The sequence below is a fragment of the Aethalodelphis obliquidens genome, unplaced genomic scaffold (assembly GCF_003676395.1).
Source record: "Aethalodelphis obliquidens isolate GAN/ISIS:26980383/991018 unplaced genomic scaffold, ASM367639v1 scaffold2, whole genome shotgun sequence".
Lineage (NCBI taxonomy): Eukaryota > Metazoa > Chordata > Mammalia > Artiodactyla > Delphinidae > Aethalodelphis > Aethalodelphis obliquidens.
Window position 1 is genome coordinate 61,490,267 of NW_020837946.1, and position 22,959 is coordinate 61,513,225.

A 22,959-nucleotide genomic window follows, 5' to 3' on the forward strand; every position below is an offset into this window, starting at 1 on the left:
AGCCCAATGGTCTAAGACAACCTGCTTCTTTTTACTTTTGAAAATGTGATGAATAGAACATTTTATATTACACTGGACAGCACGGTGCAATAGACCAAAGAACAACAGAGAGCCAGTGACAGCTCTCAAACCACAGTAGCTCCGGACTGAAAGTTTGGCCTAGGGATTACTAGAGGTTGGTCTGTTTGACCTTAAGCTTCCTTCTACTTGAGAGGTTCTTCTTCACGCAAAGCCCTCACTTTGCAGATGGGAAGCTAGTTCAGAAAATTGAATTAAACCCGTTGGGTGCAAAGTACCAACCCAGGTCAAACTCAGCCTGTCTCCTGACTTATAGCCCAGGGCTCTTTATTCCACCACAGTTGACTGGGTGGAAGAAACTGCAGGTAGACGTTTTAAAAGGAAAGAAACATTCAAGCTGCTTACATTTGAACCAAAAGACAAATAAGCAAAAAAAAACCCCAGCACCTGGGGAATACAAACTCAAAACCTACAGGCATTCAGGGATTCGAGAAAACAAACCAAAACAAGAATTTCAAGAGATGAATGATCTCTTGCCTCACAACCACACCACACATACACTTTGTCCTCAACAAGCCTAGCAAAGAAAATCAAAGATTCTTCTAGACAAGGGCTGAAAACCATTAACAAAGGGAGATGCGGGAAGGTGTGAAGTTTCTTCCTGGAAGGTCCAGCGGTTGCCAGGACCCTCTGACTTCCCCTCCAGCCTGTCAAAGGGCAGAAGGGGACACTGCTCCCCATGGAACCTCACAGAGGCAGCAGAGGTCTCTTGGCTGGTCCTCCCAGTTGGCTGTGGCAGTAATAGAAGGGAGTGTGACCACACGGGCACCCAGAGTCCCCAGGGTGCCCACGTTTCTGAGTAAGTACATGGATCTCGGGCTTCCCAACAAAGTACTTACAGCACGTGCGTGTGCTGTTTGCTTCTGGGAAAGCCCACCCTGTCCACTCCACCAAGAAGGGGGCCGGCAATCAAGCTCAAATGCTAGAGATGTAGCTGCGGTTCTATCTGAGCTGCTCTGGCATCTGAGTCCTAATAGGGCTTCACGCGTGTCTCCCCAGATTCAGAATATGGAGTTCTAGGTGGAGCTCTGGATTTCACAACTTGTTGAAATATCTCTCTCATGCTGGGGGGCTCCCAGCCAGCACCATAAATAAGGATGACCCAAATACATTACAAGTGCTCTCAAGACCACAAGGAAATTCCGTTCACAAAGTACACTCCCTGCCTGAAAAGACAGACTCTCCTGAGCACCTCGTATGTGCCAGGCGCCTCTCCAGGAGCTAGAAAGGGAATCTTACTGAATGGACAAAATCCTGTCCTCATGGAACTTACACCCCAGTGGCGCCAGGGATTTCACCCAACCCAGACCAAGAACTTCCTGGAGGAGGTGATGCTAGGGCTGAGCTTTGGAGGAAGAAAAAAGGATTAGGAGGCAGGGAAGGGGCAGGGTTGGAAGCTGTGGTGATGAGGGTGGGAGTGGGGGACAGAAGTAATCTCAGAGCAGAATTAACATGTTGTAATGGCATGGAACGGTGAAGTACTGTGAACAGTCGTGACTGTATTTTCTGTATATAAATGAAACAGAAGACATGGTCCTTGTTCTCACGAAGCTTACAGTCTTCCCAAGTAGACAAGCTGGTTGCATGAGGCACAACTGCACAGCTGGGTAGCCCGAAGTACTGAATTGCACAGCTCTGATGGTAGGCTGTTGGAGATGAGGCGCCCATGTGATTAACATTTGCTATTTTGCTCTGTTCCTGAGACAAGAATCTGACTCTCACCCACCCTGGGCTGGTGCTGGGAGGAATCCTCAGCTAGTGATGGAATCTGCCAGCCTCCCAGGGTCACACCTACAGAAAGCTTTATGGTTCTCTGCTGTACCTCGAGCATGACATCAGCATAATGAGGCATCTCAGTTCACTGGGGATAAACAAGAAACGGTTCCACTTTTTCCTGTAACTTCCCCACCCCTGCTGACCCCTCACCTTTCTGTGAGGATGGCAGCTCCATTAACTATGTTTAAGCCCGTTTCACAGATTTTCAGATATTTTCTGTTATTAAAGATTACTTTTGGTTTTGAAGATTCTTTCTTATTTATTTTTAACCTTTAATATCATCTCAAGTCAAAGCTCTTTTTCCCACTGTTCCTTTCCCTCCAGGCTGGATTGATACCATCATGGCCTGAAGCAGTCTTCTCTCTCACCCCGCTGCTCTGGGCTAGCTGCTCTGGCGTGGGAGGTGGAGGAAGGAAAAAGGCGAGGGCCGAGCTCTCTTTCTCAGACTGGGTGAGGCTGCAAACCCTCTCTGGCTGGACACAACAGTCCCTGGGCTTTATGGGGAAAGGCAGTGGCCCCATACGGCCCCCTGGTAAGGGGGCTCACATGGAACAGCTCCCTCAGCAATTAGGGATCTGTTAGGGGCTGAACTGTAGTCCTCCCTTCCCTGACCATATTCATATGTTGAAGTCCTAATGGCCAGTACCTCAGAAGGTGACTATATTTGGAGATAGGACCTGGTTCTCTCTAGTTAGTCTTTAACACCCTGTTCAAGTTTTTCTTTCTTACTCTGAAGCTGTTCCCTTCAGGAGCCCATCATCGTTTATCCACCCTGCTTCCCTCACTCTGCCCTGAGTTCTCTCCTCCCCATCCTGTTCACTTACTCATCCCACTTCCACCTCCCTCTCCTTTCCAGGGCTGCAGACCCTGGCGTAGAATGCCTCATTACACCAGGCTTTACATTTAATTTTTCTCTAGTCTCCTATTTAAAAAAAAAAAAAAATATCTTCCAAGAAACCTTTCTTAGTTAAAAGAACTTTCTCCACATTGAACCATGATATTTCCATGACTTTTCCTTCTACTGATAGTTTTACTTGTATAGATACAGTGCTTATATTGCCCCCATTTATTGATTTACATGCCTGTTGTGCATCCCTTAAACATTTTAGGATTTGGCTCTGTTTATCTGTCACTGACTATTCTGACTGGGATTTTTTTATTCCTTCTAGAAGGCACCAGATCTAGAAGGATGATAAATACGTATTGGTTGTTGACTGAGATGCACTCCCAAATTAGAAGAAAGAGGCAGGCCTCTGTACAAGGAGGAACTGACTTGCCAGGCTCCCTGACAGAGTTGGCTCATTCGCGCCTCTCCCTTTCAGGAAGAGCAGAGCCCTGTCCATGCCTGTGACCTTGTCACTTAGAGTCAGCTCATCTTGCCAGGCTCGTGTGCTGAACTGCCAGGATGCAGGAGCAGCCATCAGTGGAAAATGAAAACTCTTAGAGATGGTTACAAGAAGGCACCCTCTTAAGAGCTTAATGCCGTTAATTTGGGGAGTTACAGAATCAGGACCAGACCACCCACAGCAAGGATTTCAGCAGTGAAGGTGTTACTGAGCTTTGCAGCTACAGGGTGGGGACTCGTCTTGCCTCCACTCCCCATCCAAATAAAAAGGGGAACCAACGGAAGTCAAGGCAGAGAAAATTTACTGTTAATTTTTACTGCAAATCAAATTCCAAGGGAGAAACCTGAGAGTCCTCAGACAGAAGAGGGCAACAGAGACAAAATTCATTTCCAGATTCTGAAGCAAAACCAGACTTTGAGGCTCAGAGAATATCCTCTCCGTGGTATTCTTGTTTTCTCTAGTTTCTCCCAAGTTCCTAACTCCTTTAAAACCCCACACTCCTATTTGGAAGTCAGAATTCATGATTCAAAGACAGAAATGGATTTTTCAAGTTCCTTTTGAAACCCCCTCTTCTCTTTCCTCCCCTGAGCCTTTTGAACTCTTCTCTAGTTTACTTGTAGCATGTGGAACATTCCCCCAACAGGAAAATAGGCCATGAAACCTTCTTATAACATCTTTCCTTTTAATGTTTTTCTACCTCCACCATTCAGTTTTGAAAAGTCCCAGCTGAAGGGTTGGAAAGCAGTGTTGCTGCCACATCCAATTTTCACATATAAAGTCTTCAGAGAATCTCCTATTAATAGGAAGGATCACAAAGAAAATTTTGACATGTCTGAAGTGGTCAAAGAGTGGTCGCAAAAGCAGAGAGGGGAACAGAGAGGATCCGTCCTGACTGCAGCTGCCTCCGTTTACCTGATGGTCACTGGGCATCTCAGAACGAGAACACACCCTTCAGGCAGAGATGTTTCCACCACCAGGCGCAGCTGGGCGCCCACAGAAACGGCTGCTGGGAAGGGAGCTGCAGCACCCTGGGAGAAGCTGACCACCCTGGACCCAAGAGCTCATGCTCCACGTTTTCCACCCTTTTCAGTGTTTGGGGATGTAGAACGTGAACAGGAAGGTGCGAACAGGAAACTTGAAAATGCCAACTGGATTACTCTCTCTGATTTTATATTACAGTTTTACACAAACATACTCAGAGGTTAATCCTCTTAACCTTGATGAGAGATTAAACCAAGGGCCAATACTTCTATTTGATATCCACCAACGAAGGGATTGTCACCCGCCCAGCAGTCCAGGAGAGGAGGCTGACTTTTTTCAAGGAATGTCAGCTGGAGGCTCTCTGACGCCTGTGTTTGAAAGCAAAGGAGAGCAGGAGTCTGGCTACCAGGACATTTGAACTTAACTGGACAGGACATCTTAGATAAAGAAATTTAAAGTTTTTCTTTGCATTTTATGATTCTTCTCTATCCTTCAGGGAAAAGAAGTATTATTGTGAAATAGATTGCATGTGTATAAAAGTGTACAAAATATAAATGTACAGCACAATGAATATTACACAGCAAAGTCCATGCAGCCACCACCAAGACCAGGAGCTAAAGCATTGCCAACATCCCTTAGGGGCCTCTCTTCTCGAAATCGAGGAGCCCAACCCTGGACCTCTTTTTAAAGTTTGGGGTTAATAGCTTCCAAGGTTTCCCAACTTTGACCTTTCTCCTTCCTCTCTGTAGTTCATCCCCTAAAAGAAATTTGTAAAGTAATTGTCCATAATATGTATGCTCACTGAACTAGTGCCCTGTTTAAGTATTTAAGGGTTTGAAGTAGGATAAATAAAAATTTAAAAAACCAAGAAAATAGTTTCTCATGCGCTGAAAATATTAGCATATTCTTCTCTAAAATGCTAGGATGCATGGGACCTTGCTGCCAGCCACAATGCTGAGATGGACAGCTACATCGCCCTTCCTAAAGGGTAAGTGCTGGAAACAAGTATTTGCATTATTAGCAAAAATAATACAACCTACTTCTGTCCAGGTTTTCCCACTTGCAAAGGCTGTAATACAGGGACTTCCCTGGTGGTGCAGCAGTTAAGAATCCGCCTGCCAATGCAAGGTTCACGGGTTTGAGCCCTGGTCCGGGAAGATCTCACATGCCACAGACCAACTAAGCCCATGCACCACAACTACTGAGCCTGTGCTCTATAGCCCGTAAGCCACAACTACTGAAGCCTGCATGCCTAGAGCCCGTGCTCTGCAACAAAGAGAAGCCACCGCAATGAGAAGCCCGCGCACAGCAACGAAGAGTAGCCCCTGCTCACCACAACTAGGGAAAGCCCATGCACAGCAATGAAGACCCAAGGCAGCCAAAAATAAATAAATAAATTAATAATAATAATTAAAAGGCTATAATATAATAAAACCAAAAAATATAGAATGTGGAGCGTTTAACCTTTAGAAGCTTAATTAATATTCTGACCTTCAACATAGGACACACAGTCTCTTTAAAACTGAAGTCTGAAAGCAAATATCGTCATAAGGAGAGAAATTAGTGCCCAATTCTAGATGGAAAGTGATGGTAAAACAAAGTTCCAGTTGGACAAGTCTCTTAGATAGCCTCATCCACCAGAGGGCAGAGAGCAGAAGCAAGAAGAACTACAATCCTGCAGCCTGTGGAACAAAAACCACATTCACAGAAAGACAGACAAGATGAAAGGCAGAAGGCTATGTACAGATGAAGGAACAAGAAAAAACCCCAGAAAAACAACTAGACAAGATGAAAGGCAGAGGGCTATGTACCAGATGAAGGAACAAGAAAAAAACCCCAGAAAAACAACTAAATGAAGTGGAGATAGGCAACCTTCCAAAAAAGGAATTCAGAATAATGATAGTGAAGATGATCCAGGACCTTGGAAAAAGAATGGAGGCAAAGATCAAGAAGATGCAAGAAATATTTAACAAAGACCTAGAAGAATTAAAGAACAAACAAACAGAAATGAACAATACAATAACTGAAATGAAAACTACACTAGAAGGAATCAATAGCAGAATAACTGAGGCAGAAGAACAGATAAGTGACCTGGAAGACAGAATGGTGGAATTCACTGCTGCAGAACAGAATAAAGAAAAACAGAAAGAAAAGAAATGAAGACAGCCAAAGAGACCTCTGGGACAACATTAAACACAACAACTTTCGCATCATCAGGGTCTCAGAAGGAGAAGAGAGAGAGAAAGGACCAGAGGAAATATTTGAAGAGATTATAGTCCAAAACTTCCCTAACATGGGAAAGGAAATAGCCACCCAAGTCCAGGAAGTGCACAGAGTCCCATACAGGATAAACCCAAGGAGAATCACGCCAAGACACATAGTAATCAAACTGGCAAAAATTAAAGACAAAGAAAAATTATTGAAAGCAGCAAGGGAAAAATGACAAAAAACATACAAGGGAACTCCCATAAGGTTAACAGCTGATTTCTCAGCAGAAACTCTACAAGCCAGAACGGAGTGGCATGAAATACTTAAAGTGACGAAAGGGAAGAACCTACAACCAATATTACTCTACCCAGCAACGATCTCATTCAGATTCGACGGAGAAATCAAAAGCTTTACAGACAAGCAAAACCTAAGAGAATTCAGCACCACCAAAGCAGCTCTACAACAAATGCTAAAGGAACTTCTCTAAGTCAGAAACACAAGAGAAAAAAAGGACCTACAAAAACAAACCCAAAACAATTAAGAAAATGGTCACAGGAACATACATATCAATAATTACCTTAAACGTAAATGGATTAAATGCTCCAAACAAAAGACACAGGCTTGCTGAATGGATACAAAAACATGACCCATTTATATGCTGTCTACAGGAGACCCACTTCAGACCTAGGGACACATACAGACTGAAAGTGAGGGGAAGGAAAAATATATTCCATGCAAATGTAAATCAAAAGAAAGCTGGCGTAGCAATACTCATGTCAGATAAAATAGACTTTAAAATAAAGAATGTTACAAGAGACAAGGAAGGACACTACATAATGATCAAGGGATCAATCCAAGAAGAAGGTATAACAATTATAAATATATATGCACCCAACATAGGAGCACCTCAATACATAAGGCAACTGCTAACAGCTCTAAAAGAGGAAATCAACAGTAACACAATAATAGTGGGGGACTTTAACACCTCACTTACACCACTGGACAGATCATCCAAAATGAAAATAAATAAGGAAACAGAAGCTTTAAATGACACAATAGACCAGATAGATTTAATTGATATTTATAGGACATTCCATCCCAAAACAGCAAATTACACTTTCTTCTCAAGTGCACATAGAACATTCTCCAGGATAGATCACATCTTGGGTCACAAATCAAACCTCAGTAAATATAAGAAAACTGAAATCATATCAAGCATCTTTTCTGACCACAACGCTATGAGATTAGAAATAAATTACAGGGAAAAATCATTAAAAACACAAACACATGGAGGCTAAACAATACGTTAATAAATAACCAAGAGATCATTGAAGAAATCAAAGAGGAAATCAAAAAATACCTAAAGACAAATGACAATGAAAACACAACAATCCAAAACCTATGGGATGCAGCAAAAGCAGTTCTAAGAGGGAAGTTTATAGCAATCCAATCCTACCTCAAGAAACAAGAAAAATCTCAAAACAACAATCTAACCTTACACCTAAAGGAACTAGAGAAAGAAGAACAAACAAAGTTAGCAGAAGCAAAGAAATCATAAAGATCAACGCAGAAATAAATGAAAAGGAAACAAAAGCAAAGATCAATATAACTAAAAGCTGGTTCTTTGAGAAGGTAAACAAAATTGATAAACCATTAACCAGACTCATCAAGAAAAAGAGGGAGAGGACTCAAATCAATAGAATTAGAAATGAAAAAGGAGAAATTACAACAGACACTGCAGAAATACAAAGCATCCTAAGACACTACTACAAGCAACTCTATGCCAATAAAATGGACAACCTGGAAGAAACAGACAAATACTTAGAAAGGTATAACCTTCCAAGACTGAACCAGGAAGAAATAGAAAATATGAACAGACCAATCACAAGCACTGAAATTGAAACTGTGATTAAAAATCTTCCAACAAACAAAAGTCCAGGACCAGATGGCTTCACAGGTGAATTCTATCAAACATTTAGAGAAGAGCTAACACCCATCCTTCTCAAAGTCCAGAAAATTGCAGAGGAAGGAACACTCCCAAACTCATTCTATGAGGCTACCATCACCCTGATACCAAAACCAGACAAAGATACTACAAAAAAAGAAAATTACAGACCAATATCACTGATGAATATAGATGCAAAAATCCTCAACAAAATACTAGCAAACAGAATCCAACAACACATTAGAAGGATCATACACCATGATCAGTGGGATTTATCCCAGGGATGCAAGGATTCTTCAATATACACAAACCAATCAGTGTGATATACCATATTAACAAACTGAAGAACAAAAACCATATGATCATCTCAATAGATGCAGAAAAAGCTTTTGACAAAATTCAACACCCATTTATGATAAAAACTCTCCAGAAAGTGGGCATAGAGGGAACCTACCTCAACATAATAAAGGCCATATACAACAAACCCACAGCAAACATCATTCTCAATGGTGAAAAACTGAAAGCATGTCCTCTAAGATCAGGAACAAGAAAAGGATGTCCACTCTCGCCACTATTATTCAACATAGTTTTGGAAGTCCTAGCCACAGCAATCAGAGAAGAAAAAGAAATAAAAGGAATACAGATAGGAAAAGAAGACGTAAAACTGTCACTGTTTGCAGATGACATGATACTATACATAGAGAATCCTAAAGATGCCACCAGAAAACTAGCAGAGCTAATCAATGAATTTGGTAAAGTTGCAGCATACAAAATTAATGCACAGAAATCGCTTGCATCCCTATACTCTAATGATAAAAAATCTGGAAGAGAAATTAAGGAAACACTCCCATTTACCTTTGCAACAAAATGAATAAAATACCTAGGAATAAACCTACCTAGGGAGACAAAAGACCTGTATGCAGAAAACTATAAGACACTGAGGAAAGAAATTAAAGATGATACCAACAGATGGAGAGATATACCATGTTCTTGGATTGGAAGAATCAACACTGTGAAAATGAATATAAAGCATTCTACAGATTCAATGCAATCCCTATCAAACTACCAATGGCATTTTTTACAGAACTAGGACAAAAAATCTTAAAATTTGTATGGAGACACAAAAGACCCCGAGTAGCCAAAGCAGTCTTGAAGGAAAAAAACGGATCTGGAGGAATTAGACGCCCTGACTTCAGACTACACTACAAAGCTACAGTCATCAAGGCAATATGGTAGTGGCACAAAAACAGAAACATACATCAATGGAACAAGATAGAAAGCCCAGAGATAAACCCACGCACCTATGGTCAACTAATCTATGACAAAGGAGGCAAGGATATACAATGGAGAAAGGACAGTCTCTTCAATAAGTGGTGCTGGGAAAACTGGACAGCTACATGTAAAAGAGTTAAATTAGAACACTTCATAACACCATACACAAAAATAAACTCAAAATGGATTTGAGACCTAAATGTAAGGCCAGACACTATAAAACTCTTAGAGGAAAACACAGGAAGAACACTCTTTGACGTAAATCACAGCAAGATCTTTTTTGATCCACCTCCTAGAGTAACGGAAATAAAACCAAAAATAAACAAATGGGACCTAATGAAACTTAAAGCTTTTGCACAGCAAAGGAAACCATAAACAAGACGAAAAGACAACCCTCAGAATGGGAGAAAATATTTGCAAACAAATCAATGGACAAAAGATTAATCTCCAAAATATATAAACAACTCATGCAGCTCAATATTAAAGAGACAAACAACCCAATCCAAAAATGGGCAGAAGACCTAAATAGACATTTCTCCAAAGAAGACATACAGATGGCCAAGAAGCACATGAAAAGCTGCTCAACATCACTAATTATTAGAGAAACGCAAATCAAAACTACAAGTTATCACCTCACACCAGTTAGAATAGGCATCATCAGAAAATCTACAAACAACAAATGCTGGGGAGGGTGTGGAGAAAAGGGAACCTCTTGCACTGTTGGTGGGAATGTAAACTGATACAGTCACTATGGAGAACAGTATGGAGGTTCCTTAAAAACTAAAAATAGAATTACCATATGATCCAGCAATCCCACTACTGGGCATATACCCAAAGAAAACCATAATTCAAAAAGACACATGCACCCCAATGTTCATTGCAGCACTATTTACAATAGCCAGGTCATGGAAGCAACCTAAATGTCCATCAACAGACGAATGGAAAAAGAAGATGTGGTACATATATACAATGGAATATTACTCAGCCATAAAAAGGAACGAAATTGGGTCATTTATTGAGAGGTGGATGGATCTAGAGACTGTCATACAGAATGAAGTTAGTCAGAAAGAAAAAAACAAATATATTAACGCATGTATGTGGAACCTAGAAAAATGGTACAGATGAACCGGTTTGCAGGGCAGAAGTTGAGACACAGATGTAGAGAACAAACGTATGGACACCAAGGGAGGAAAGCCGTGGGGGATGGGGGTGGGAGTGGGATGAATTGGGCGATTGGGATTGACATGTATACAGTGATGTGTATAAAACTGATGACTAATAAGAACCTGCTGTATAAAAAAATAAATAAAATTAAGTATTTAAAAAAAAAAGTTCCAGTTGCTTTTAGGGCAAAGCCACATTATCTTTATCTGTATAATCCCCTTTACTGCCTATACAGTGCCTTATTATTAGCAGCTCTTCTATAAATGTTTGTTGATTGAAGGCATTTTTCCATGAATAATTTCAGAAAAGGAAAACAGAATTATGCTTACTAGTTTTGATGTGTATTCGTGGCTTCTTAATTATACTCAAAAATATAGTGGAGAATAGAAAGTTAAGGATCTCAAAAGAAATTATTATGCATAATATACAACTCAGGAATACAAGGAAGCTTGTCTGGAAAACATGTTTGTTCTAGTCTTAGTTTTCACTTTTGTTTCCTCCAGGTCATGTGGGGTGCAGTTTTAAGGCAAATGCAGAAAGAGTTATAAGACAGGAGGAAAGTTCTTTCAGAGAAAAGCAAAAATAAGAAGGGGAGGCTACCTCTTTGTTCTTCCTCCCTGGCTTTTAGGTTATCAAGGGCAACAGCAGGCTGGCTGCAGAGCCTGACCTCTTGCACAGCGCCACCCAGTGGCCTAGACGGTGAACTTGTTTTTATTTTGCCAAAGGTTGAAAAATTAGAAATTCCGAAGTTGTGAACAGATTTGACAATTCATTACTCATATTTATGGGAGGGTATAAATGCTAGCTAACAAGTCACTTGGATATATTTTATTTCAAAGAGGACATCTCCTATCAAAAATGGCCGTGTCTTTGCTTCTGCACAAGTTACCTAGTGAGTTGATACACCTGAGTGTCTGGTGAGGGAGCCACAGCTGTGCCCACAGCTGCCCACTCTCCCAGAAGTTGATAATGAATCAAATCCTGGCTGTGCCCAATGGACGTCTGGAGAAGAAGCTGGAGGGCAGCCTTCTGATGGGCACTCTACTATTTTCATTTAAAGGAGCATGTTTGAAAAAAGTTAAGAACATGGTTTCAAAGTAAAGATGAAAAAAACGTTGTAGATTATGACTTTTTTCTTAAGCAAGCTTTTCATTCCTCTGCACGCTGGTAAAATTCAGGCCTGGCAACCACACTCTTTTAGCTTGCAGAGGCCCCATGCCAGACACACTGCCAATAATTTCACGAGGGATGTGGAAAGAAAAAGAAATTATGAACAATGATACAGAGGTTTCTCTGCCTCCTTTCTTAAAAGCATATCTGCAGCTGTTTCCAGGCATAGCCTCAAAAACATAAAGCCCTTGAGAGGAGAGCTATGGGAAGATTAAGTCTGCTGCCCAGCCAAAGGCAGAAGAATCCCAGAGAAATCAAAGGAGCTTGACCCAATTAGAATCTACTTGGTGAAACAGCAAAGACCAGGATGCTCCATTTTTTGGCTCTAGCTTCCTGCTCCTGCATGAGGACTGACCGAGCAACTACACAGAGGCTGACTGTAAGTAGACAAAGGCTGTGTATATAGGCCAGTGACAGACCTGTTCCAAGTAGGTTAGGAGAGCAGTGGGCTGGGGTCGATGACTAGGTGGGAAGTTGGACCAGCTGACCTCTGAGGACCCCATGATTGGATGACTTTGATTGGCCCCAGTCCCATTACTTGAAATAATACATAAATAGAAATAATCTTCCCAATAATTCTAGGTAAACTGAGATCATCCTAGAGTGTTTAGCATAAACTGATAATAACATCTGCTTTATTTATTTATTTTTTATTGGATGCACTGTGTGTCTTGCAGGATCTTCGTTCCCTGACCTGGGATCGACCCTGTGCCATCTGCAGTGGAAGTGTGGAGTCCTAACCACGGGACTGCCAGGGAATTCCCAAAATACGTTTTTATAAATGGAAGAATGAAGGAAGCAGGCAGGGAAAATGAGAAGTCTAAGAGGTGATGTTATAGAAAATGTGTGTGTGTGTGTGTGTGTGTGTGTACACACATGTATATATAGGCTGATGCTGTGCAATTAGATGCAAAAGAAACAATCACTTTCCTTTTCTTGAACTTAGCTGAATAGACTTTTATACCTGCTCAAAGTTCAAAATGTTAGTAGTGCAGCCCTGGCAGGATTTAGACACGAAATGGAAAACCCCAGCAGAGCTTGTAAAAGCATCAGATTCCAGGGCTGTCAGGGAGGTTCCAAGTACCTGTTTTGGTCAAAGGGATTGAGAAGAGTTGCTGAAGAAGCTGGTTTTCCGATGTCCTCAGTACGACAACCACATCGGCAGGGAGAGTGTCTCTGTTTTTCTCAAGAACCCCAGAAGCATCATATAATACCTGCAACACGAATAGTAAAGCACAAGTGAGCCAATACCAACCCCATCACTGGCAACACGGGCACACTGTCCGAGGTCAGTAATTAATCAACCTCTGTATAGAATTCATCTTGACACAGCCATGCTTTTAAACCCAGACCACCATATAAGGGGGGAAAATTGTAATTTTTGAGAGGCCAGTTTATCTTAACCTCTTGTTCAATTATTCTTTGAAGAAGAGTCCTGTCAAAGATATATCACATCAGAATAATTGTATCGGGCACTCACAATATGGGAAGCACCCATCCTATGAGGTTAACACTGTTATTATCTCTATTTTACTGTGAGCAAACAGAGGCTTAGAGAGAGGCTGAATAATGTGCCATGGTCACACGTGTCACCAGCGGCGGGCAGGTATCCCAACCTGGGCAGTTTGGCTCCACGCTCACAACCACTGCACCCTCACTCTTCCCAAGGTTCTCGTGGCACCTGAGTGATGGCTCAGGGATTTTCAGCAGTTCTCGGTTCTCAGGACAGAGGGGATCCAGGTCAGTGCAATTTTAAGGGATGTTCCAATGAAATAAGTGTTGAGTGACAAATGAATTCAGTAAAAGACACAGGGCCCAGAAGGAAAAGGATCCTATTTTTCCTTTAAAGTCAAGAAAGGACAAGAGGGAGAAAGAGGGAAGAAGAGGGCTGGGTAGGAAATAGGTGAAAAAGGACAGAGAGATGGGAAGAGAGGTGTGAGAAAAGGGACAGGAATGGAAGGCAGAAGAGCAGAGAAGAAGGGGGACGCGGGGATCAGGGTAGATGTCATACGCAGTCAGGCTTCAATGCTAAGGTAAATTAAGTTTTTAAGGGCGAAAATTGGATTGCAATTTCTAGCAAAGATCCAAAATAGATACCATGATGTATTATGTGGAGGGAAAAACCACCTCTTCACTTGTATTAGACTGCCTTTTAACCAACCTCCAGTCAGGCAAAATTAATTTCCATGCCATGATGTGAACGTGAAAAATAATTTCAGTAAGTCTCAAATCAACAAAATAATCAGAAATACCTTTTAGTGAGCTCCTATCCATTTTCTGGACCCAGGGCCTCAGCAGACCCTGCGAGAACCAATTAGCCATAATTCACGCCGCTCCTTTGAGAGTAACGTGCACAATGAATTGTTGGCTACAGGGGGAAAGAATTTCCTCAATCACTCACTAATTCGCTTCAGGAACTTGAAATTGAGACTCAGGCATAATGGGTGAAAAATGGAAATTTCAGTTAATGTTGTAAAAGCTTAACATCTGGATGATGGAGTTTTTTTTTTTTTTCCTTTTCATCTAGACATTTTTGGTGCCCTGTAGACACACACTTGGGCTACGAAGTGCTAAAAATTGAGCCCCACTGTGATATTAACCCTCCTCCATTACCTACACATCTCCAAATGACTTTTTTTTTCTTCCCTCCAAATGACTTTTGAATGTGAACATTCACCACTAAACGCTGCAAAAGCTGTAATATGTTTTCTCTATGGAGAGCTGTCACTTCTAGGCCAAACCTCAGGTGAGAAGCAGATGGCAGCTCTGTGGGCCACCCCAGCGAGAAAGTGCTTCTTTGCCAGAGGCTACTTTCTGTGAGCAACACCACTGAGAAAGTTTGGGAATTATGATTAGGTATTCAAGAAGAATTAAAAGGAGAAAGGAATCTGCAAGCAATTTCATGAGGGCCACAAACAGGGTACAGTTGACACTTACCCCTTGTCAAGTTCAGGTTTAATAACTGACGTGTCTCACCTTTCCAGCAAAGTGCTGAATGCCAAAGCACAGCTCCATTCCTTTGGGCCTCCAGACGTATTTGCATCGGAGATTATCTTCAAATTTATCTGTGTGGATTTTCATGTTTAAAAGTTACAACGTGAACTATTTGGTCCTTCAGACAAAAGTGTGCTCCTCGAACCATGATGACCCAGAATAAGGAATTTCAGAGTAGCCTGATATTATTCTTGTATGTTCAGTGATGGAGAAAGGTTCCCCCATGTGATGGGCATTTACAACTGAGTTCTCATTTACTTGTTTCATGTTGTCTTTAGTGTCAGGCTGTTCCCTACGGTATCATGCTCTGCTCTGAGAACTCCTAGGATGAACACTGATGCCACCAGGAGACCAGCTAATTAGCTTTAGAACTATGAAGATATTCCATGGAAGGCAAATAACCCTGGTTTATACTCCTCTTGGCAACTTGTGACAATTTTATAAATAAAAGGAAGTCACTTGAGGGTGACAATCTCAACTCCTAGAAGTGAATCTCTCCCACAGATCAATTTTCCATCTGGGAAAAAGGCTTGAAACTTCGTGTTCCTCCCTCTACAAATAGTTTTGCTTTTGTTGTGACTGACGACCTACTACTCTGTGTGAGGAACTGTGCTAACTAGTAAAGGGATGCAAGGGTTGGGGCTTTGTTGCCCAGGGATCTCACAATGTAAGTGAGAGACAGGACCATGTGCAACACTGAAGATTCACAAAGAAGGAGGAGTAGCTCAATAGGTACAGGGGTAAAGCACAGAGGGCCTTGAATGCCAGAAGGAGGTGTTTTACTGTCACTTCATAGATAATGGTAACCTAATGAAAAGGTAGCTTTAGGAAGACTAAATCAGCTGGGATGTCCAGGGTAGAGGGGGAGAATATGAGCCTGGAACCCAGGAGACCAGCAGGGGCTTCTGTACAAACTTGGACTAGAGATGGCTGGGCGTCCAGGTGGAGATACGAGAGAAGGACATGAGAAAGAAGGGGAATCAAGTACTGGTTATGGGAAATAAGGGAGCGGAAGGTGGAAAAAATGATATTGACATAGGGTAAAGGTATTTCCATTTGCAGAAACAGGAAAGTGAGCAAGGTCTGAGAGATGGTGACAGGTTTGCCGTCAAATTCTACCAGGACATGTTCTGAACATTCCAATTCATTAAAAGCAGGGTCTATATTTTCACAATCACCGGGTAGCCAAAATACACAGGAAAGATTCCTTAAACCACATTCATTTGATGACGTGAGCCCAGTAGCCAAGTTCTCTTCTGCACGTATATGCCTTTTACAAAAGGTACCTACCAACCAGGGTCTGGTCCGTTGCTTGGGGAAACCTACTTTCCTCATCCAGAAGTGCAAGCAGTCCCAGAGGCTTCTGGAGGAACATATCCAAGAGGGGGCGATTGTCCTCGTACTCCACGGGTGTCACGTCAATGCCCTCATTCTGATACTCCATCTGGAAGGAAACGGATTGTGAATCTCTCCAGCCCAAAACTGGCCTAGGTACCACCAGTTTGCCTGCACTTTTTTGTGTCTGGCAACAGTGAACAGAGTGTATTTTATTATGTGAGTAGGACAGGGCTCTTCTGCAGTAGGCAGGTGAAGGTGGCAAGAGAAGGGATGGCTCTCTGTCTCCCAAACACTGACCTGGGGACTCAGAATTGAGAAACTGATGTAGAAAGGAAGGGAAGCTGAAAATTTTTTATTTTAGTGACAAGTAAGGTTTAAACCAGGAAGAAAGCAGATTTCTATTCTGCAAAGGATTCTGCAAAGGAATCATCTCAGACTAAAAAACTAGAAAAACTCCAGATATCCCAGGAAGATAAACGGAAGGAAACTGGACTGAAATAAGGTCTAGTTTTGTACAAGTGAGTGGGGAGAAGAGTGCGATACAGATTTATCCAGTTCCAGTGATAAAACCAATACTGGTACTTTTAGTCCATGTCTTTGTGTTTATCTAATCATAGTAGTTTGTGTGTCCTTGCTCCTGTATTAAAACAAGGAGCTTGGTCAGAACGTTTAGTTTGTGCAACTACATAATCCCTCTTTATACAGGAGAGTCTTGGGGTTGGGGTACAGGATGTGGTGGAGGAGACGGGCCCCTAGCCTTTGGGTCCACTAGCTTCACATCCTGTTTTATTTACCATTAAACAGGGGAAAGATTTCCATTTTGAGAAAACCAAGAACATCTCTTATTCCTCCCTGAAGATACCCAACCACTTCTTGTGGGGTCTGGTGTGCAAAAGAGGGGATGGGCAGTTTGGGAGTTAAGAACAACAAGAACCTGTGTCCTGAGTTCAAGATCATCCTGAGTCATTTTGGACATGATCATAGATATTTTTAGTTAAATAAAGCAGAAGAGAATGTAGCATTCTGAGCAATGCACATGAATCAGTTTGGAAACAACATTTAAATAATTGGCTTGTCACCAGCTTCACTCAAGGGAGGAAATGTACCTTTCCACAGAAATCGAGACCTCTTTTTTTCCAGACTAAATTTAGACTGTTGAGTTATTTTGACAGGACTGCCTCACCAGTGGGGTTTTTTTTTTTTTTTTACACCTTTACTGGAGTATAATTGCTTTACAATGTTGTGTTAGTTTCTGCTGTATAACAAAGTGAATCAGCTATATGCACACGTATATCCCCATATCCCCTCCCTCTTGCACCTCCCTCCCACCCCTCTAGGTGGTCACAAAGCACTGAGCTGAGTCACCAGTGGTTTTTCTTTGGAGTCTTTGGCTTGTTAACCTAACAGGGTTTCTGCTTCAAACTCTGAGCAGCCTGAGGCACCTTTCCCACCAGCTCTAGTGCCTTCAGAGTTCACTGTTACCTCCTCAAGAGCAAAAACGTGCTGATTGAAATAGTATTGGATTTGCTCATTGGCGATGTTTATGCAGAGCTGCTCAAATGAATTTCTCTGAAAGTTCTCGAATCCAAAAATATCCAAGATCCCCACGTTCATACCACCATCTGAAGTACTGCATGAGAGAGAAGAATAAAACCTTTTAGGGGAGGAAACAGCCATCTCAGGACAGTGAGAATATATGTGCCTGCATTTTGTCAACACATGTAGCCACTCAGGGAAATCGGCATCCTGCCACCTTCGGGGGAGAAACTGTCTGTGTGCTAAACCATAGGCTCCTTGAGTTTTTCAACAGTACTTCCAACTTCTTGTTTTAAAGCAGCAGAATCCTTTCAAACCTTCCTCAGAAGCTCCATTTATAAAGAGATTAAAGAGGAACCACTCTGTTTGAAGGCGCTGGAGCTGCTGCTCATTTATTCTTCTACTTTCTCACACACAAAGCTTAGTTGGAAGAAGACTCTAGAGTTTGATGTTGTCAATTCTTCCACAATCAAGAAACCACTAATGCTCAGCAAAGAAAAAGCTGTAGTAGTAATAATACTGTGAGATACTGTGCTTTAAACACTTTTCATGAAATGTCTTAGTTGATTCTAAAAGCAACACTATGATGAGGATATTATACTCATTTTACAGATGAGAAAACTACAACCTAGAACATGCACTGATGAAGCTGTGAAGCTTGGATGCAAACCCAGTTTTCCCAGCTCCCAGCCAAGACTGTTCTCTTGAACACCGCACTGTAATGGCTCCATCAATCATGAGCCTCTCGGGTATAAACACTGCACCTTTTAAAGGAGATGGCCTGAGATCTTCACTAAAGAAAACCCAAGAGAGAACCAAATGCTTCCTCTTGCAATCTCTAAGAGACACTGAATGACAACTCTCCCCAAGGCCTCTGCTCTCCGGGGGAACTTACCATAAGTTTTTGTCTGGCTGCAGGAGTGTATTGATGCGATTTACGATCCAGCTGAAAAGCCTCCCATACAGGGCTTTGGACATGGCATCTCGGACGTCCAAGGCCCTGTCGACAGTGTTGGCGCGGATGATGGTCTCACCCCGGGCGACCACGCAGTGTGAGGTGAGGGCCTCCTGGAGCTCTTCAGGGCTGATACAGAGAACCGAGGCAGCTAGAAGAGAGGGTAAGGATGATGCCGGAGAATGCAGACATCCATCTATCCATCCACCCATCCATCCATTCATCTAGCCAGTATTTACTCAACACCGGCTACATGCCAGGCTCATCCTCAGCACTTCAGGGCCAAGGATAAACAAGCCGGGTCCTTAACCCCAAGAAGCACCCAGACTGATGCAATACCTCCCAAACTGTTCTGAAAACTCTCCACACATGTTAGATGAAGAAAATGCGGAAGGAGGTGGTCTTTGGCCAAATAAGTTGGAGCAGTTGCTGGAGGGTATAGTCTGCTCTTGGAGAATCACAAAGCACATTAGTATATTAAAGACCATAAAAAGTGCTACAGTTTAACACAAAAGGTGTTTATTTAAATCAGGTTTTTTCTAACTCAGGATTCTTATTCCTTGTGCCGCCATTATTACCTGCGGAACTTTAAAAATAAATAGGTGCCAACTCTGTCCCCTGCAGATGCTGATTCAGTGAATTTAGAGTGAGGTCCAACCTCTCGCATTGTTTTCAAAAATTTGTAGATGATTTTCAAAAGCAGCCGCTGGTGAGAATCACTGCCCAGGGTTACCCGGCATGGAATTCTTTTCTGAAGAACATCTGTTTGCCACTTATGAAAAGAACACTGATGTTCTACAAGACAGCCTCTGGGAAATACTGGTTAGTGAAAACACCCAGAGCCAGTTGAACGACCAGCAACAAAACACCATGCTTCAGAGTCCTGAAAAACACCCAAAGTGAAAGAAACGTGTACTTTAGCCACACAGTGCACAGGCGTCAAATAATTACCATTTTCCAAGGCTTCTGCGTTGGGCACCTCACTTTTATCAGTTTGATGTTGAGAGGAAATCGCTGCAAACTCAATGTTTCCAATATTCAAAATCCCAGCCAAAATTCTGTACACCGAGTGCACCTCCTGAAAAGGACATCAAGAACCATGTTTGGTCACTGCCAGTCAATTAGATCACTTGTGCTGTGGTGCAAACTGCTAGCTGTCCACCAACGTCCATCCTCCCCCTTCTCCTGGGCACACAAAAGATTTTCCAAGCCTCCCTTGCAGTTAGGCCATGTAACTAAATTCTTAAGAAAGGAGCAAGCAGAGCAACGCGGGCCATTTCCAGGCCTGCCTTACAGAATGGAGCCTGCCTCCTCCAGGCATTTTGTCCGTTATTGCTGGATGGAGCTCCCAGCAACCCAGCCTCAACCGCACCACTGATTAGGGTGCCTGAGACCGATGACCTGATGGAACAGTGATGTTGTACAACCTGAAACTCTTGCCTTGGAATGCTTACATTAGAGAGAACTGATCTTCTTTGTTCTTTCAGCCACTTTTAGCCTTTCACCCTAACTAATACCAGCTCCCAAATTCAGGTATGGTTCTTTCTTCAAAACAAGAGTGGATATGTTTCCTTAACTTCTTCTGAATATAGCTTTTATGAAACAGTTGGCAGGGCATTCACTGATGTTTCACTAGAACATTCGAAGTTGAATTATGGGGTATATAGTCATGAATGAGGTCAGAAAATCTTTTGAAAGACTCACTAGAAATTATCTGTGGTGTTTTAATATAATAATATTGGGTTGGCCAAAAAGTTCATTCGGGTTTTTATGAACTTTCTGGCCAGCCCAATATATATTTGGTCTTCATACCCATTTCTGGCACAAGAGTTTCTAAAACTCCAGGAATTTTCTGAGTGATAGGGTTGAGAAGGGTGTTCTTTGTTATTCACGATAAGCCCCTTTCAACCACACTTGAGTCTGTGCTAATGAGGTGACTCTTGGAGGATAGGTGGGGGAAGGGCTGGTTGCCAGAGGCACCAACGGAGTGGTTCAAGGGTTGGAACTTTTAGTGGAACCCCGCACCTCAAGGAGGGGATACTGGCTGGAGATGGAGTTAATCCTCAGTAGGCAACGGCTTGATCAGTCATGCGTATGTAATGGAGCCTCCACTAAAATCCCTAATTGACGAGGCTTGGAGCACTTCTGGGTTGGCAAACACAGGAAGGTGGTAAAAGGAGGTGGTGTCCCCTCTCCCAATACCTTGCCCTATGCATCTCTTCCATTTGTCTGTTCCTGAGTTGTATCCTTTATAATAAACCAGTAATAGTAAGTAAACCGTTTTCCTGAGTTCTGTGAGTCCTTCTATCAAATTATTGAACCTGAGGAGGGGGAGGTCTTGGGAACTCCCAATTTATAGCCAGTCCATCAGAAATATGAGAACATGGGAATTGCAACTGGTACCTGAAGTGGGGGCAGTCTTGTGGGACAAAGCCCCTAACTTGTGCGATCAGAAGCTAACTCCAGGTCAGACAGTGTCAGAATTGAATTGTAGGAGAATTGGTTGGTGTGGGGAAGAAAACTCCACACATTTGGTAAAAACAGAAGTGATGGGGGTAAAAAAAGTTCAGCTGCTCTAAGTCCTCTTTTATACTGAAAGTGGAATACATGAGTATCATTAATGGTAAAATAAATAAATAAATAAATAAATAAAAAGTACAATTATTTATTTAAATATTTGCATTTCCTGTAGGTGAGAAATGAAATATATAGCCAGGAAATTTCTGCATATTATGCTTATAGATAGAGAAAAGTACTTCCACAAAAAATACTCTGGCAGGGAACTTGATTTAGTACTATACATAGCAGCAAACTAATAGGAACTGTCATCAGACCATTGATAAAGCATTGTCTCCAAATCGAGCCTTCCTGCAAACAAGGCTCAGTAAAGCCAAAAAGCTGAACACGGACTGTAACAGTGACATCTGCTGGATACATGACAATGCTACAAAGACAAATGAAAAATTTTTTTTTTTTTTTTTTTTGTGGTACGCGGGCCTCTTACTGTTGTGGCCTCTCCCGTTGCGGAGCACAGGCTCTGGACGCGCAGGGTCAGTGGCCATGGCTCACTGGCCTAGCCGCTCCGCAGCATGTGGGATCCTCCCGGACCGGGGCACGAACCCCTGTCCCCTGCATCGGCAGGCCACTGCGCCACCAGGGAAGCCCACAAATGAGAATTTTAAACTGGGCTTCCACTATAGAAAAATACTGTTCTTCAAACTCCTAAATCAAAGGCAAGATGTCATGTTCCTGACTTCAAGAATCACTGTTTTAATCACACAACTTAAAAGTGGCTAAGGAGAACACCTACCAAACAGGTTTTCTGGGACTAGCATGGATTTAACATGACAGCACCTCATTACCTTGATCAATACAGTGTGAGGCTTACAGAATGCATCCAGCAACTCCCCACAGAAGCAGATCCCTGACAGTAAAACAGAGACTCCACAGCAGTGAGTTCTATATCTGTCATTTCTATACACAGTTATCTCAAGAGCTTATCTAGGGCTTCCCAGGTGGCACAGTGGTTAAGAATCCGTCTGCCAATGAAGGGGACACAGGTTTGGGCCCTGGTCTGGGAAGATCCCACATGCCGCGGAGCAACTAAGCCCATACACCACAGCTACTGAGCCTGCACTCTAGAGCCCGCGAGCCACAACAACTGAGCCTGCGTGCCTAGAGCGTGTGCTCCACAACAGGAGAAGCCACTGCAATGAGAAGCCCGCGCACAGCAACGAAGGGTAGCCCCTGCTAACCGCAACTAGAGAAAGCCCGCACATAGCAACGAACACCCAACACAGCCAAAAATAAATTAATTAATTTTAAAAAATGCACTGAAAAAAGAAACCTCCCAAAATAAGGCTTCCAGGCATTTCACCACTGGGATGACCATCCCCAAAGGAAATGACAAAGACCACACCCTCACCTTTTGTGTCTTTGACAATATTCTTTTCAGCATAATGCTCAGATTTCCTCTTTCAAAGAGGAGAACTACCTATAACCTTCAGCAAAAATTCTGGGGTTCAAGCACTGTGCAAAAGACTGAAGTTAACAGCAGATTGGGTCTCCTTCCTTGGTTCAGAGAAGGGAACTCCAGAAGGGGTGACCAACGCTCATCACCTCATTACGGAGGTATCAGCCTTACAGTACCCCCCTGCTCCATTTCCAGGTTATTCCACTTGACTCTTTAGTCCCAT

The 22,959-nt window shown here is 42.5% G+C and overlaps 1 protein-coding gene across 1 annotated transcript in view; it reads right to left on the minus strand.

The window, feature by feature from the left end:
* MYO3B (myosin IIIB) overlaps nt 1-22,959 on the minus strand; it is a 407,025-nt gene that overhangs the window by 175,328 nt on the left and 208,738 nt on the right. The window contains exons 17-22 of the mRNA XM_027128624.1: nt 19,715-19,841; nt 18,704-18,914; nt 17,755-17,902; nt 16,225-16,378; nt 14,917-15,005; nt 13,025-13,154 (exon numbers count right to left, since the gene is read on the minus strand). Of these exons, the coding sequence (XP_026984425.1) occupies nt 13,025-13,154; nt 14,917-15,005; nt 16,225-16,378; nt 17,755-17,902; nt 18,704-18,914; nt 19,715-19,841 (859 nt within the window). The remainder of the gene's footprint in view (nt 1-13,024; nt 13,155-14,916; nt 15,006-16,224; nt 16,379-17,754; nt 17,903-18,703; nt 18,915-19,714; nt 19,842-22,959) is intronic.